At 42.7% G+C, this 16,144-nt stretch overlaps 1 protein-coding gene across 26 annotated transcripts in view; it reads right to left on the bottom strand.

The window, feature by feature from the left end:
• Positions 1–16,144, bottom strand: part of Dlg2 (discs large MAGUK scaffold protein 2) — a 1,859,766-nt gene that overhangs the window by 219,669 nt on the left and 1,623,953 nt on the right. Inside the window, exon 1 of one of the 26 annotated variants that reach the window (XM_076547164.1) lies at positions 12,065–12,837. The exons of the other annotated variants lie outside the window; for them this stretch is intronic. Coding sequence (XP_076403279.1) covers positions 12,065–12,080 — 16 coding nt within the window. The 5' untranslated portion in view covers positions 12,081–12,837. Of the gene's footprint in view, positions 1–12,064; positions 12,838–16,144 lie in introns of those variants that run through there. 26 annotated transcript variants of the gene reach the window in all.

Genomic DNA, 16,144 nt, shown 5'->3' with positions numbered 1-16,144 from the left:
AGAGTTCAAGGCCAGCCTGATCTACATTGGGAGTTCTAGGACAGCCAGGGCTATACAGAGAAACCCTGTCTTGAAAAACCATTTTTTAAAAAAAGCTATAAGTTCACTAAATTTCTTAGATGCTTCTTTGCAGTGGCTACACAAGGACTCTAGGAAACATTTTTTTTCTAGGTACAGGTTCATGGGCTGCCTGCTGGTGAGGCACCAGTGCAAATATCCCTCATCTTTGATGATCTAAAGTTGCTGGATTTGAACGATTGTCTTTTCTTACCGTAGGAATACGCATTTCCTCAAGGCGTTTACTTTGTTAGTATTACTACAATCTAACCTTAAAATATGAAGATTTAAAGATCTATTTTAGAATCATGATTTGATAGGATAACAAGCTAGGGAAACTGAGTGACTGAAGGTCAGTGACCCAGGCTATTTGAGAGTAGTGGACGTACCTTTGGAAGTACCGTGGAACCATCTACAGCTCTGCCATGTGCTAGCTGAATAAGCCTGGACTTTCAATCGTGGTCCGTTTTTCCTGGTGTATAACAGGAGGCTGTTAGTGCCCATTTCTCTGACCTCCACCTAATGGTTTATTGGGAAAACAGCCAAGTGCTTGGCATGTGGTATATACTCAATCATATTGCTTTCCTTTCCTTCATATCCATTCACTTACTATCTTGCTCACCATCCTAAAATAATATAGGTCATGCAATTCTTTGTCAATAAATAATCTTCCTGAAAGAAAAAGGAGTTTCAAATCAGAGTGTCTAGGGCCAAATTTTACAAAAAAAAAAAAAAAAAAAAAGGCTTTTAACAAGATGGCTCATTAAGCACCAAACCACATTGTAAAGTTCAGCTCAACCACAGCTAGTGTTTTCTGGCCAGTTAATTGGGCATACTTTTAAATCCCACTGGCTAGAAGATGAAGATCAGTGTTTCATTGGGCATCATTAAAATTATTACCCTAGTGTTAGACTTCCCATGATGCTTAGTGACTAGAGGTAAGTTGGGAGTTTAATTTAGCTTCCAGAGCATCGGTAGGTTTTGTTCTCAGCAGAGAACAGTCAGTTATGTAATTGTCTTGGCTTCTGCTTCAGAAGGTGAACCCTGACTCTTCAATTAACTACAGATACTCAGGTCTTCAGGAGCTGTGCCTAGATTAGCGTTCCCACAAATCACTTGGAATGCAAAGATGATACCTAACTTCCCTAGACATTTGCTGAGAGAGAAGGTTCTAAGCTGAGCAGGCAGGCACTGAAAAGACAGTCTGAAAATCAGGCTAGCTTTTCCCACCAAGGGTTTTCTACCCCTGCCCCTTTGCTGTCTATGATGGCTTAAAGATTTCCCCCATATTCTCAGGCATCTAAATACTTGGTCCCCAGTTGGTGACACTATTTCAGTAGGTTTAGAAGGTATGGGCCTTGCTGGAGGAAGAATATTACTGGGTAGGGGTTTGAGGGTTTTTTTTCCTTAGTGCACTCTCTTTGCTTGTTTGTGGTTTGAGATTTGAGCTCTCAGCTGCTGAAGCAGCCGCCATGTTTGCCTGGGGCCACGTTCCCTAGTCATGATGGTGATGGGCTCTTAACCTTCTGTACCCGGAAGTCCAAAACAAACTGTCCCTTCTACACATTGCCTTGGTTACGGTGTTTCCTCACAGTCATAGAAAAGTAACAGAGTCACTGCCCTTACTATCCTAGACTGTCTTGCTCCCCTTTCTAAGCCCTGTCTGGTGTTTTAAACAGCATTTGCAAGAAAGTGTTAAAGAGGAAAATATCACAGGATAAAATGGGGCTCACAAAAGCAGACGAGAGAAGTTACTGTGTCATGAACAGTTTGACACAGGCACAATTAGCAGTGACACAAATCTGCAAGCGTGCAGTCATTTTATATCAACACAATCCAAAAATAAAACAGAAAACAAAAATAAAACCCCGACACAGCAAACAAACCAAAATAAACCCAAAATATAATATTAGACAATCAAGTCTTACATGCTAGTAACTATCACTTTCAGTACTAATAAACACAGCTAATAGTTACGGAAACAAATGTGTGCCACAGTCTTTAGTAAATACTTAACACAGCCTATCTCTTATAGGCTGTTATCTTCAGCAGTTGAGAGCTCAAATCTCAAGTTGATATTTAGATTGAGCCACATGGCTTCCTTATATCTCATGAGCTTGCTTGGCTGTAATATCACAGCCTTAAGAGTCACCCACTCCTCTGATTCTTTGACTGTGCACCCCAAATTCTGTATGAAATTCAAAATTAACTATATAGACATTCTTTCTTGCCTTGTGCACATGTGGAGAACCAGACCAAACATATGGCAACTCACCAGCCCTGGAGTGGTGGCTTGGTTGGAAAGTACTTGCAGTGCAAGTATGAGGGCCTTGGTTGGTTCCCCAAGAACTCATTTAAAAAGGAAAAAGAAAGCTGGGTGTGGTAGCACAGACTGTAATTACAGCACTGGAAAGGCTGGGAAGGCAGAAACTGAAGGATCCCGGGAACTCATGAGCCAACTAGACCAAATTGGTGAGTTCCAGGCCAATGAGAGGCCAAGTCTCAAAGAATAGGATGGACAGTACCTGAGGATTAACAACCAAGTTTGTCCTCTGGCCTACACACACACACACACACACACACACACACACTCACACATTCATACACACCACACATACAAAAACAGTATGACAACTCAAAGTCCAGGCAATCACCCTTAAGCCTTTATGCAAGCCAGGGCCCGTGGATGCTATCTATGACCACTCTGGTCAGTAGAGGCACCACACTGCTGATGCTTAGATGACTATCCTCCCAGGTTTCTCCTTGGGATGCCTCTGTGGCCTCATTTACTGCAGAATGAGGTCTTCCCAGGTAACCGGATGACGTCTGTGTACAACTTGACATTGTGAGTCATTTGACTGTCATCATGCAGCAGGCATTGTGGTGCAGATCAAGCTCACCCTGTGGGAGTCCTGCAAGTTTCCTGGTGTATTTTCTATTTATTCTGAAGTGATTGTACTTGACACTTAGGGCTGACTAATACCTGTGTATGACCAAGATAAGTACCCAGATTTTACCTTTAAGAATTTTGAACAAAGTTACAGGCAGATAAACATAACCGTCATTAAGATGAAGGCCATCCTGCAAATACCACATTTAGACTAGTCAGAAGGCAGACTAAGAGAAGAGCCTATCCATTGCCTGTCTTGTGTTTCCAGGAAGCTTTGCATTGTGTGCAAACAGCTACCACACCAGGAGCATCTTAGGAACATTAAAGCTCGAGCTCTTCCCAGAGCTACAGGGGACTCCCCTATGTGAGATGCTCCAGCATACAACATATACATTCTTACTTCCCCAGGGGAGTCCTTGCCCTAGAAGAGATAGGAATGGGGGGTTGGCTGGGAGGAGGGCTGGGGGAGCGCAGGAGGAGGGAGGACAGGGGAATCCGTGACTGATATGTAAAATTAAATTAAATTATAAAATAAAAAAATTAAAAAAAAAGAGTTGCATTTAGCTAGCTCTCTGTCGATGTTCTTGGTCATGGTGTCATGGTTGGCATTATGGTCACAGCAGTCATGGAGAACTTAACCAGATTCTGTGACCCAGAACTGCTGGGTTCATATACTTGTCCCTAAGGTATTTATCACTGGGTGTTACCTAGCCAGAAAGAATTGGAAAAATTCCACTGCCTTTCAGAATCAGAGTATGCTGTCAAAAGGGAATTGAGTCCCAATGAACCTGGAATTGGAAGACTGTGGCTCTGTCACAGAATGTTCACATTTAAAAATTTAAGGGAAAAGTAAAAATATGTTTATTAAAAATAATTTTGTTCATTAAATATTTAATTGGAAACTGAATTAACATATAGAAGGGAAATATTAACTGAATATAATTGATTACCATACTATTTATAAAATGGTTGCATGTTTTTCCACATTAATTTAAAAATAAAAAAAAAAAAACACATATAAATCCTGATCTGTCTTCTTATAGGCAAGGACATTGGTGCAGGAGAGCTCTTTGGTCTCATCCTCACGGAACAAGGCGAACCTAGTTGTTTTATTATTGCATGCGCAAAGTTCGCTTGGAAAGCACACTGTCGTCGTCGTCGTCCCCCCCCCCCCCCCCCCCCCCCCCCCCCCCCCCCGTGGAGAGGCACAGAAAGCCACTTTAAGTTGAAGTAGTCAAAAAAAGCAGAGATAAAAACAGAGCTTAGAAGAATGGGAAAAGGATGCAAAATGAGTCAGACTTCCAGAGGCGTGGAAGGACCATCCAGAGAAAAACACTTGGGAATGGGCATGAAAAAAAAATTTGGAGAAGGAAGAAGAAAATACTGAAATGCAACGTTCACAGCCTCACATAATAGTAGCTGCAAGAGAGAGCGAGCGAAGGGAAGTGAGGAAGCAGATGGTGGAAGACTCTACGGAGCTGGGCCAGAGCATCGGGCTATTTGGCAACTCAAAGACTGGCATAAGGAATGTATTTTCAGAATTCAGATATCCCAGTTTTATTCATTAAGTTTTAGCAGTGATTTTAAAATACACTAGGAAATAAAAAAGAGAAACAACAACAGAGAGTTTGGAAAACTCTACTGTGCTGGTGCTTGCACCTTCTATAATTCCGCACCTGTCTCAACTGCTGGCTGTGTCTCAGGAATCCTGACATCACTGTTTTCTGATTCGAGGAAAGAGCATGTGCCAGCACTCAGGAAAGTGCAAAGGTGAAGGGAAGCTTGGCTCGGGACACGTGCATCTTTCAGGCAGGTGTTGGGTAGATGGTTCATCTTCTGAATATCCAAAGTGGCTGAGGTGGGTCTGAAAATACTTTTAATTCAACAGCACACTAGTGGGATCTGTTTTTCTAAGGGTTGCATACTCAAAGCAATTTGCTCCTAAGCATTTTCTTAACAAAACAAATGGTTGTTTAAGTATCAGAAACACAAAACAGCTACCAATTTAGGAGTCCCTTGAAAAGAACCAGTTAATACACTGTTGAAAACCACGGTTCTAACACTTGCCCTCTGCAACTGAGTTTGAACACTGAAATTTCTCACAAATTTTTGGTGTTTGGGCAAGCAATTCTCAAACCCACCAGGTATCAATTATCTCATAGACAACAATAGCTCCTACACATATGTCCAGCTGAATTGTTAATGCAGGTGGGTTATGCTTTAACTAAATCACCTCATCATTGAGATTGCCTCCATCAACAGAAAAAGGTCCTTTTAAACTCAAAGAGCTGAGAATTGCCACCTTGGGTTACTGCACAATGCAGAGGACAATGAAAAAAGCCAGATGAGGCCTACACCTACCTCCCTTCCTTAGCCAATGAGGCCCATGCCTTGTCTTTTTAATGACTGCCTTCCCTCTGACCTGCTCATGGGAATAACATGATTTTTTTCCCTAATGGTAAAACTGATCCTTTCTTGCTTAAACCCATTTAACTGGTCTTACTGCCTTCACACTGAATATCAAACTCCAACATAAAATCCTTCTGTGCTCTGGGTCCCCCCTGACAACCAGGTTGCCCAAGACACTTGTGGGAGCTCCAGCCTGTGGAATTAATTACTCTCACTTCACAGCTAATGCTGAGACAGGACACTGACCTACCTACTTTCTGACCAGTGTTCCCTCCGTCCACTCTTCAGGGCTGAGTTCTTGGTCCTTCGCATCTCAGCCAGGACACTTCTCTCTGGGAGCCTTCTGTGATCATCTTTTCAAGGTTAGGTAAGGATTTCCTTCCCAGCAGCTGAGAGGGTTGTGTTATATTGAAAATGCTGCAATGCAAAGCCTCTTAGTCAGTCTATGCAGAGACCCTGTCTGATTTCACTGTGACATTTAGCACAGTGCCTGGTACACAGTGTCACAGGTGCTCACCGAAGATTTGCCTAACACTCCATGAGGGTCCCAGCTCTAAAACCTGGGGACATGGGGTCCTGTTGTTTTCCTTTTTGTCTTAAGTCTTTATGGAAGAAAAGTACATACCAACAAATTCACAGTCAAATCTCCAAGCACAGAGACAAGAGAAGGAAGAAAACAGAATTGTGGGAATTGACTGCAAGACACAAGACATCCTGGCAACAAGTCCCGGGGTCCTTAATCAGGTTTCTTTCCCTTATGTCCTGGCTTTTCCTACCTACCCTGTGAAATTAATACCAGCTACTGAGCTTTTTGGTTTTATACGTCCCTTGTAAGTTTTGTAAAGAATTGGTGACAAATTAATCCACATCTGAGTGGCCTTTGCTTTAGATTAATAGATGGATCTCTACATTCCTGCATTCCACATTCATGGATTCAACTAAATTTGTATTGAAAATATCAGGAAAAGTAAAACTATATTAAATGCACACAGAGATTTTTCTGTGTTGTTATTCCCTAAAGAGAATAACATAAACTATTTGCATAGTATTTATACTGTATTAGGTATTAGTAAGTAATCTGGAGATAATTTGGAAGTCTGTGAGAGGGGCTGGAGCGATGCCTCAGCAGTTAAGATCCCTTACTGCTCTTGTAGAGGCCCTGGGTTTAGCTCCCAGCACCCACATGACAGCTCATAGCCATCCGTCTCTCCAGTTGCAGGAAATCCAATTCCTCTTCTGACTTTTACAGGCTCCTGCACACACATGGTACCCCCACATAAACTCAGGCCACATATATGCATGAAATTAAACAAATAAAATTTTAAAAAGTAGCTGGGCGGTGGTGGCACACGCCTTTAATCCCAGCACTCGGGAGGCAGAGCCAGGCGGATCTCTGTGAGTTCGAGGCCAGCCTGGGCTACCAAGTGAGCTCCAGGAAAGGCACAAAGCTACGCAGAGAAACCCTGTCTCGAAAAACCAAAAAAAAAGAAAGAAAATTTTAAAAAGTATATAAGAAAATAAAAAAATAAATAAAAATTAAAAAAAGGACATAAGAAAATAGTGTGGCAGTTCCTAAAAGACAAAACAAAACAGTGTGTGTGTGTGTGTGTGTGTGTGTGTGTGTCTACTGTGTATGCAAAAGAAAGGAGATATCAAAAAGATACCTGTGTGTCTTTTTTAAAAACAGTACTATTAATAAGGGCAAAGATGTGAAAGTTAACCTAGCTATTTATCAACACATGAATGAATTTTAAAAAAAAGATACATACAAAGGAATATCCAGCCACAAAGAAGAAACTTGCCAATTGCTGCAAAAACTGGAGGGCAGTATGTTGAACAAAATAAGCCACACACAGAAAGCAAGTACCACATGTTCTCTCATATGTGAAAGCTAAAAATGTCAGCCCAGATATAGAACAGTGATTACTAACAGTTGTGAGGGCTAAGGGAGAGGCTGACTATCAGGAGGCTGAATTTCATCAGTGCACGCTGTTTACACACATATAATATTTGTCAAAAAAAAAATAAAAAATTAAAAACAAAGTGTACTTTGGGATAGGCATAAGCTACATGAAAATGCTATGCTATTTCTAAAAGTGACCTGAGCATCTGCAGAGATGGGTATCTGTGTAGGTATGAGGTGGGGGTAGGGGGATCGCAGAGCCAATTGTCTGCGGCTCTCAAGAGGTACTTTGTTTTAACAGGAGCATCATACAATACCTATGCTTGAGCATGTATAAGCTGCTGCCAATCCTTTCGAATTGATCTTTAAAATGGGCCCCAAAATATTTGGCTATACCCATTTTTCTGTGAACACTGAGCAGCCAGGGGTGACTTCCTTTTGAGCACATAGCAGAGCATTTGGGAAAACGTCTGCTTTCTTTTTCTCATTCCACTTCTTTCCTGTCAGCCCACTGCACAGACTTCTCTCACACCATCTTCAACGCTGTATGTTTGTGTACAAGTCTTTCCTTTTCTCCTGGAGTTTACGCCTCTTGTAAGCAGGGCCTATGTCTCACTTTTCTTTCTCTCCCTAATTCAGGATCCAGTATTTGTAGGCATACAAAAAGCACCACTGAAATATCTGCAAGTTGCATGGCTACTCTGCCCACTGTATCCTTAGGTCTACTGTCAGGGAAACATCCTGGTTGTGTTATTTACTGGGGAGAAATCTCGGCGCCAAAGGAAGCTTAAGAATTTCCTCGTAGCCACCTGCTCTCCCTTCTTGCTTCCGTTAAGCCCAGGCTCCCCTTCAGCATCAGCGACTCACAAACCCTATCTTTTCAAGGAAGTGCATAGGAGCTCTCAATCTTAGGAAGTCCTAGATTTCTTCCCTGATGCCACAGCGGAACACAATCTACACATAGCTGGTCCCAACAATGACAACACCAGAGTGACTTGAGTAAATGCAATGCTCTGCCATTACATAAATAATCATCAAGTCCAGATGAATCAAGTTTTGGCTTTAGTGGAAAGTCAAATTAAATGTTCTTTTGTTATCTTTTTTTTTTTTTTTTTTTTTTTTTTTGGTTTTCTAGACAGGGTTTCTCTGTGTGTATCCCTGGCTTGTCAGGCTGGCCTCGAACTCACAGAGATCTGCCTGCCTCTGCCTCCCAAGTGCTAGGATTAAAGACATGTGCCATCACCATCCAGCTAAATGTATTTTTCAAATGAACATGCTCTCTTAGATATCAGTGTGATGCAAAATGGTCTGGGGATGAATGGGTTACTTACTGCACATCCTACAAAAGGCAGCAGCAGGTTTTGTAGGGGCTTAGTCACAGGGTTCCATAGTAACACTCAGGGAATGAGTAGAGAGGGAAAAGTGAAAATAAAAACAAAATCAACTGTTCAATTAGAGCAGATGGAGAAAAACACTGCATAAGCTAATTGATTATAGCTATCGTGACAGCTGATTACAGTGTCTGCCTGCAAAATCACCGGGGGAGAACCACAAAAACCCTGCTGGCACTGTTTGGCTGCCTTCATGAAATATCCTTCAAATGGATGATGTCATGTAATTTGGCTCATTCTGGTAACAGAGTGAACCCATTGATGTGGCAATATAGAGGTAGGTCTGTTCTGCTGAACACAGAAAGCTAGACAGCTTTATTACTGCCTGTGGTTTGGGGTGTCCTAGGTTAGCCTGGCAATGATGTCAGAGGACTGTAACAGCAGAGCCTTTGGGATATGTTTGATTTTTGTACCTGGATAACTTTATAGTTAGTGACATTATTATGCCTACTGACCCAAAGTGAAAAGGAATCATTATGTCTGGGTATTTCTTTGGGTGTGAATATGAGTTTGACCTCAAGCCCGCTCCCCTACTCCCTCTGGCACACACTCTGCTCAAGGGGAGAAGACAAATCCATCACAAAGCTTTGGGAGGACAGAGAGAGCATAAACAGAAAATCACAAGGCAGCAAGCTAGGCCCTGAGAGCGCCCTGGGGACAGGGCTGGAAAGGGCAACTCACTCTGAACAACTTGGGGTAGAAAAGCTTGGCAAAGAAGCCTTAGACCTGGACATCTAAAGCCATCAGAACTCTGTCAGACACACAGAACACTCAGCTCAGAAGCTGGCACAAATTCAGTTCCCAATAGAGAACTGTATTACGGTTCACGGCAGGAGGCACTTTCGGTGCCGTGGACTGGAGGAAGTGTGTGCGGATGGGGAAACAATGTGCTGAGTAGGATCCACATTCTGGAAACATGCTTTGTGGCTGGGTGGGCCACAGTGATGCCCTTCTTATTTTAGCTAGGTGACTGATGACAGAGAGTACATTGTGAGCTGGTGAGGGAGGTGAAATCTGGAAGCCCATTTTGGCAGCTGTGATTAAAAAGTTGAGTCATGATAAAAAGAGGGGAGCACTGAGGGAATCAGAGCTGGACAGAGCTGTGCACACCTTCAATCCCAGCACTCTGGAGGCAGAGGCAGGTGGATCTCTGTGAGCTTGAAGCCAACCACTAAGGTTCCCTGCTGGGACAGGAAGAGCTGGATGAATGTTGCAGGGCTGTGCCTCCTGGGGTGGGGGAAGCAACCCAGCATAGGCAATGCAAGTGTAAGGCACTAGGAGGCAAAGTATTCCATGTGCTTTCTCTGCAAACCAGGAGAAGTATGCAAACAGAAGCCAGGTGCTTCAGTCAAGTTTGCAGAATTGTCTAAGAACTCGGAGAAGTGAAAGAGAGAGAGAGAGAGAGAGAGAGAGAGAGAGAGAGAGAGAGAGAGAGAGAGAGAGAGAGAGAGAGAGAAAGGAAGGAAGGAAGAAGAAAGAAAGAAAAAAAAGAAAGAAAAGAAAGAAAGAAAGAAAGAAAGGAAGGAAGGAAGGAAGGAAGGAAGGAAGGAAGGAAGGAAGGAAGGAAGGAAGGAAGGAAGGAAGAAATGAAAAAAACCTTAAACTTAAAAAGACATGACAAACGTGGATGACAGTACTTATCATGCAAGCTTGACAACCTGAGTGTAATCCCATGATCCCAGGAATCTCCCAAAAAATTCAGATGTGATGGATCACAACTGCAGTCCCAGCGTGCCTATGGTGAGATGGAAGGTGGAGACAGGAGAAGGTTCTAAAGCTCCCAGGCCACCTCCCCTGGAGTACACAGCACAGAAGCAAGAGAGACCCTGTCTCAACAAGGTGGAAGGTAAGAACTGACTCCTGAGAGATGTTCTAAAATGACCTCTCCAGGCAAACCATCCCACACATGCACCCACTCCCCCACACAAACACACATAAAACGAACCTTTAGAAAACCCTCTATTGCCCCTGAAAGGAAATGAAGTTGCTCTAGGATCACCAAGGTGCTCAACTTCCTCCTCTGTTCTGAGCATTGTCCCCAAACAGAGGGGGGCCATCCCTGGCTGCCAGCTGTGAAGGACTAGGAGAGCTATATGCTCACATCACTGCAGGCGACAGGCAGCCTGATGAACAGAAGTCTCTTAGGCTGAAGGGAGAGCGGAAAGAGGATAGGCTGCACTCAGAGTCGGGGGTGGGGGTGGGTGGGGTGGGGAGTGGTTTAGGGGTGGGGTGGGGTGGGGTAGGGGTGTGTGTGTGTGTGTGTGTGTGTGTGTGTGTGTGTGTGTGTGTGTGATGTCCAAACAAGGGAGAAGGGGAGGCTACAAGGAAGAAGATGAGAAGATAAAGAGGGTGAGGAAGAGGCTCTGGATTCCAGCAGCTTGGTTGTTTTGTTTTGCTTTTTTTTTTCTTTTATCAGCCATTAACCTCTGTATACAACTCAGTCCTTTTAAACAAAAGTGTTGAGATGTAAAGCTGTGTAAGGTTTGCTTTGACAATACACAAGATGCTTGATTTTTTTTTTTGAATAGTCAATATATTGTCAAATACATTATTAGCTAACCTTGTCTGGGTGATATTTTCAACAGCCACTAACTTTGCATGCTATAGAGCAGGTGCTTTAAGTTGGCATGTACAGTTAAAGCAGGTTCTTGTTGGTGCACAGCATACGTTAGCTTTCTATGGGGATGGTAGCTGTTTCCTCTTCTGTGTCTCTGCTGTGCCTTATAGGAGTATTTGTTTTATTTTCTGAATACCATTCTGTAATTTGGAAAGGAAAAAGTTGCAACTGTTTTTGTTGACACTATGAATCCTTCTAACACAAATTGTATTAAGTAAACAAGATTGACGTCTGCCTGCACATGATCTTTTCTGCTGTGGAATACAGTATTTGTTTAACTAGATAAAGATGTGTTGTATTTGTTTGTGTTGCAGAATAATTGTTTAACTATGTAAAGATGTGTTGCTTTTGTTTATGCTGCATTTGTTTAACTATGTAACGATGTATTGCTGTTTTACCTTGCCCGCCTAAAGCACCTGGTTGGTCTAATAAAAAACTGAATGGCCAATAACTAGGCAGAAGAGAGATGGGTGGGGCTGACAGGCACAGAGAGAAAAGGGGAGCCAGCCAGCCAGCCAGCCAGCCTGGGACCAGCCAGCCAGACACAGAGGAAGCAAGAAAGCAGGATGAACAGTATATAGATGAGGTAAATGAGCCTCAGAGCAGCACACAGATTAATAGAAATGGGTTGATTTAAGTTAAAAAAAAAAAAGCTAGCAAAGAAACAAGCCTAAGCTAAGGCGGAGCATTCATAATTAATAAGTCTCTGTGGCATGATTTGGGGGCTGGCATTCCAAGAAAGCCATGTACACTTTTCTGCTTACCAGTCTCTCAGGCTGTACCAGGCAATACTTTACCTACTGCTGCTGCCATCTTTATCTTGGTTGAGTCTCCTAAAAGCCCTGGGAGAGAATTGCTGCAGGCTGTAATGTTGTGGAGCCTCTTCCGCTCAGCAAACACTATGTTAAATAGTAGGAAAGCTCACAGAGCTAGGAAGGCACAGACCCTAGCCTGAACCCATGTCTAAAAAAAAAAACCAGCTCCTAGTCACTCCGCAGCAGCTGCATCCTTGCCTCCCAAATCATGGCCCAGCCTGAAATGAAAGCTCTCCAAACTCAGAGACTACTCTGAAAGTCAGGATCATCTTTGCATCCATTCATTAGTTATCTAAAGCTTTGGGTTCTTTTGTTGTTTATGTTGATTTGAAACAAGGTCTCATGTAGCCGAGGCTGGCCTCAAACACACAATGTAGCCAAGGGTGACCTGAGGACTGGGACTTTAGTCATGTACTATCACCATGCCTGATTTATGTGATTCTGAGATTGAATCCGGCATATGATATGCTATCCTATCTATCACCTGAGCTACAACCTCAGTTCATCTCTACTGTTGTTATTAGTGTTGTTCCTGGGTTTCAGAATGAGAAAAGGAAGGCCAGGGAAGGTTGTCTCCTTGGAGACACTCTTATTCTGAGTTCTGAGACTGGAATGCTGATTTCCCCTCAAGTAAAAGTAGTATTCTAGCAGCCTCCTCTGCCAGTGCCATATACCCCACTCCTAGTGAAGGAAATTGGTCCAAACTGGGTGCCTGCTGGAACACCTCTGTGAGATCACTCAGATTAAATGCTTTTAGATGTGGAGAGCTGAGCACTGAACAAGGGTCAGCTAAGATAAGGAAGACAGCAGCTGGGCCTGGGCCTTCAGCATATGAATCAGGAGTCTTAGAGTTCAATAACTTGTTCCAGCTGAACTTCAAAAGAGATGCTTTTATCAAGTATTCCAGAGGCCTCATCAAGGCAGAAAGCCAGGGAGACAACAGTGGGCTAAGCTATAAGGCACAGGGCCTGTAAACCTCAGATTAACATGTGTAAACGTTCACCCACTCTTGGCTACTCATTGCTTAACATTTGCAGACACTTTTAAGTTTACAAGCCTCCAATATTCATGGATTTCCCAAGTCAGCGTTTAATACCAGTTCCCCCCACAATACTATTCAAACTTCAGCTACAAAAGTATATTACCTGTGAGTGACCACATAAAGCAAAACCTTCATCCTAATGCTTTGGGTCATCAATTACTACCTAAAACCACATGTGTATCATGATCACTGACTTATCAGCCAATTGCTCCCAGGTTATTGGTTACCAAGCACCCATTTGTGGTGGTATTGTGTTCCCCAAAATATTGTGCACCCTAATAAACTTATCTGGGGTCAGAGCCACTAGATACAGAGGCTAGAAAATGGTGGCACACACACCTTTAATTCTAGCATTCCAGAGGCAGAAGTTCATCTGTATCTTTGTAAGTTCAAGGCCACATTGGAAACGTCTAGGCATGGTGACACACACCTTTAATCCCAGGCAGTGATGGCAGAAAGCAGAAAGGTATATAAGGCGTGAAGACCAGAAACTAGAAGCATTTGGCTGGTTAAGCTTTCAGGCTTTTGAGAAGCAGTTCAGCTGAGATTCATTCTGGATGAGGACTCAGAGGCTTCCAGTCTGAGGAAACAGGATCAGCTGAGGAACTGGCAAGGTGAGGTAGCTGTGGCTTGTTCTGCTTCTCTGATCTTCTAGCATTCACCCCAATACCTGGCTCTGGGTTTGATTTTATTAATAAGACCATTTAAGACTCCTGCTACACCCATTATTTGGTTCATACAAAGAAAATCACATGTTTTCTTTGTCTCCAAAATGACATTAAAAAAAAAAAACCTATTTCAAAGAGAAATTGTACTGAAGAAGACAAAAAGTTACACTGTGTGCATGTGAAATTCATATAAGACAATGAACAGCTGGAGATACAGCTGTTGATTGGAATGCTGAGAGTGCATTGTTGAAGACATGGAAGATCATAAAATGTTACCAAGGTTGCCTTTTGAGAAGGTCCACCAATACATCCGGAGGAACTCGGTCCACACAAACTTAGGAGCATGAGTGAGGAATGAGATTGGGAGGGGAGGGGCGTGGGTATCCTTAAGGAAATGTCATCACTTCGGATTAAAGGACCTGCTACAGATGAGTTGTAATAGTGAGAATATAAAGACAGAAAGGTTGCAAACCGACCCAGACTTTGAGAACAGTGCGACGGGTCACTAAAACGTTTGAAAGGAATTTGCTTGGTATCAGGTTATGTGGCCAACCTGGACAGGGAAGTCCTACTCACACTATCCTGTTCAAAGGCTGAACTACTTTAATGTGTCATATTCCTAGTATTTTAAAATGTATGCTATACAAACACCAATTTTACTCCTCCCCCGTACCCTATATATTTAAAACAAACAACAGCTTTGGATAATTTAAGAAAAAGCAAGCAAGCAAGCAAACAAATTTGGAACAATCATAGTTTTGCCAGTGAGAATTACAATGCTTCCATGGTGGTAAGCTCCACTCCTTTGAAGCATCAAGCATGAGACGACACAGTCCCCGCCCCCATGGTGGTCTGTCAGGTTAATACTGAACACCTGTGGCTAACTGTGCTTCCTTACAAAGAGTGCTTGGCTTAGGGCATCTATATACCCTTTCAAGGGGCTGGGGGAAGTGATTTGTTAAGAGCTGGTGTAGAGAGAAGAGAAGCCATACTGTCAGACAAGCTCCCCAAGTCTGAGGAAAATCCTCTCTCCCGCCCAGCAAGTCTGCTCTCTCACCCCAGGGGCAGGGTGAGGAGAGACTCAGGGCTGGTTCACAAACAGGTTGCCAGCTGCTCAGCTGCTATGCCAGATGCAAATTAACTACCATCAGAATGCAGAGCCACAGGTTAAGGCTCCTTCTTTAAAAAAAAAAAAATACAGAAACTAGGCATGCTAACAAATGCTACTCAGGCAGCCTGTGTGAACTGAGTGCTTGGATGCAAATCTCCAAGTCTCCAAACCTATGGAAATCTCTGGGGCTGTGAGGCAACAAAATTGTACATGGAGTACATGAAATACACATCAGGCTTTATGAACAGGTGGTCATTTTAAGTCCAACACATGCATTATAAGCATCTTGTATATCATTTCTCCGTCATAAAGCATTTTGACTTTTTGTTTATGCCCTTTCCAAAGAAAATGTGGGGGTGATAGACTGGAATGTGGATACCCTTAGAAACACAGCTGTTAAGAGGAAGACACTTTCTTCCATCCTTCCATTTAAAAATTAAATGAGGTAAGTTTATCCCAGAGAGGCCAGATGCTCAGCCTCACAGTTGGACTCTTGTGTAGCAGTAACAGCAAAAATAAAATAAAATAAAATAAAATAAAATAAAATAAAATAAAATAAAATAAAATAAAATAAAATAAAAATGTATTGAGTTCTACTCTGCGGTAGGCACAGCACTGAGGGTTCTACACAGGAGGCTCCTTTTGATTCCCACAAATCTATGAAACACATTATCATTTCACAGCTGTGGATGGCTGAACAAGGCTGGTTTCCAAAAGGAACTCTGGAACTCAGGTAGAATGACCTTAGAGGGCATTCTCAACTACTAAGCAAGCTAGGATTGTTAATCATTTGCTGTCTGCAGACACTTAAATGTATACTCCTAAATAAGTAACCGTGCTTTTTGAAGGAGTATCTTAGAATCTAACTCTGCACACACAACTACAATCTTTAAACGACCACACAAAATAGATAATATTATCGCCATTTTACAGATAACGAAGTTGAAGGCAGTAGAGTACAGCTATTTCTCAAAGTTGCATTAGTTAGTGAGTGGTAAAAGATTCAGCATTCAAATCTATCTGCTTCTTTTAGACAAGTAAGTCTGCCTTCCTGCAAGACGACTAGCTTGTCCCCTAAGCAGGATCTGATTCCACTTTAAACATGAATGCAGCAAACAGTTGCTCTGAAGTCAACGTGGACCCAGGCATTTCTGGAACCCATTTAAATCTGCTGCAAGAATTCCACATTCCTAAACGCCACAAGTCTCTCTCCCATCCCCCAACACACTGGAACCCATTTA

This window comes from Peromyscus maniculatus, chromosome 1, assembly GCF_049852395.1.
Source record: "Peromyscus maniculatus bairdii isolate BWxNUB_F1_BW_parent chromosome 1, HU_Pman_BW_mat_3.1, whole genome shotgun sequence".
Lineage (NCBI taxonomy): Eukaryota > Metazoa > Chordata > Mammalia > Rodentia > Cricetidae > Peromyscus > Peromyscus maniculatus.
This window is presented reverse-complemented; position numbering and strand designations above follow the sequence as displayed.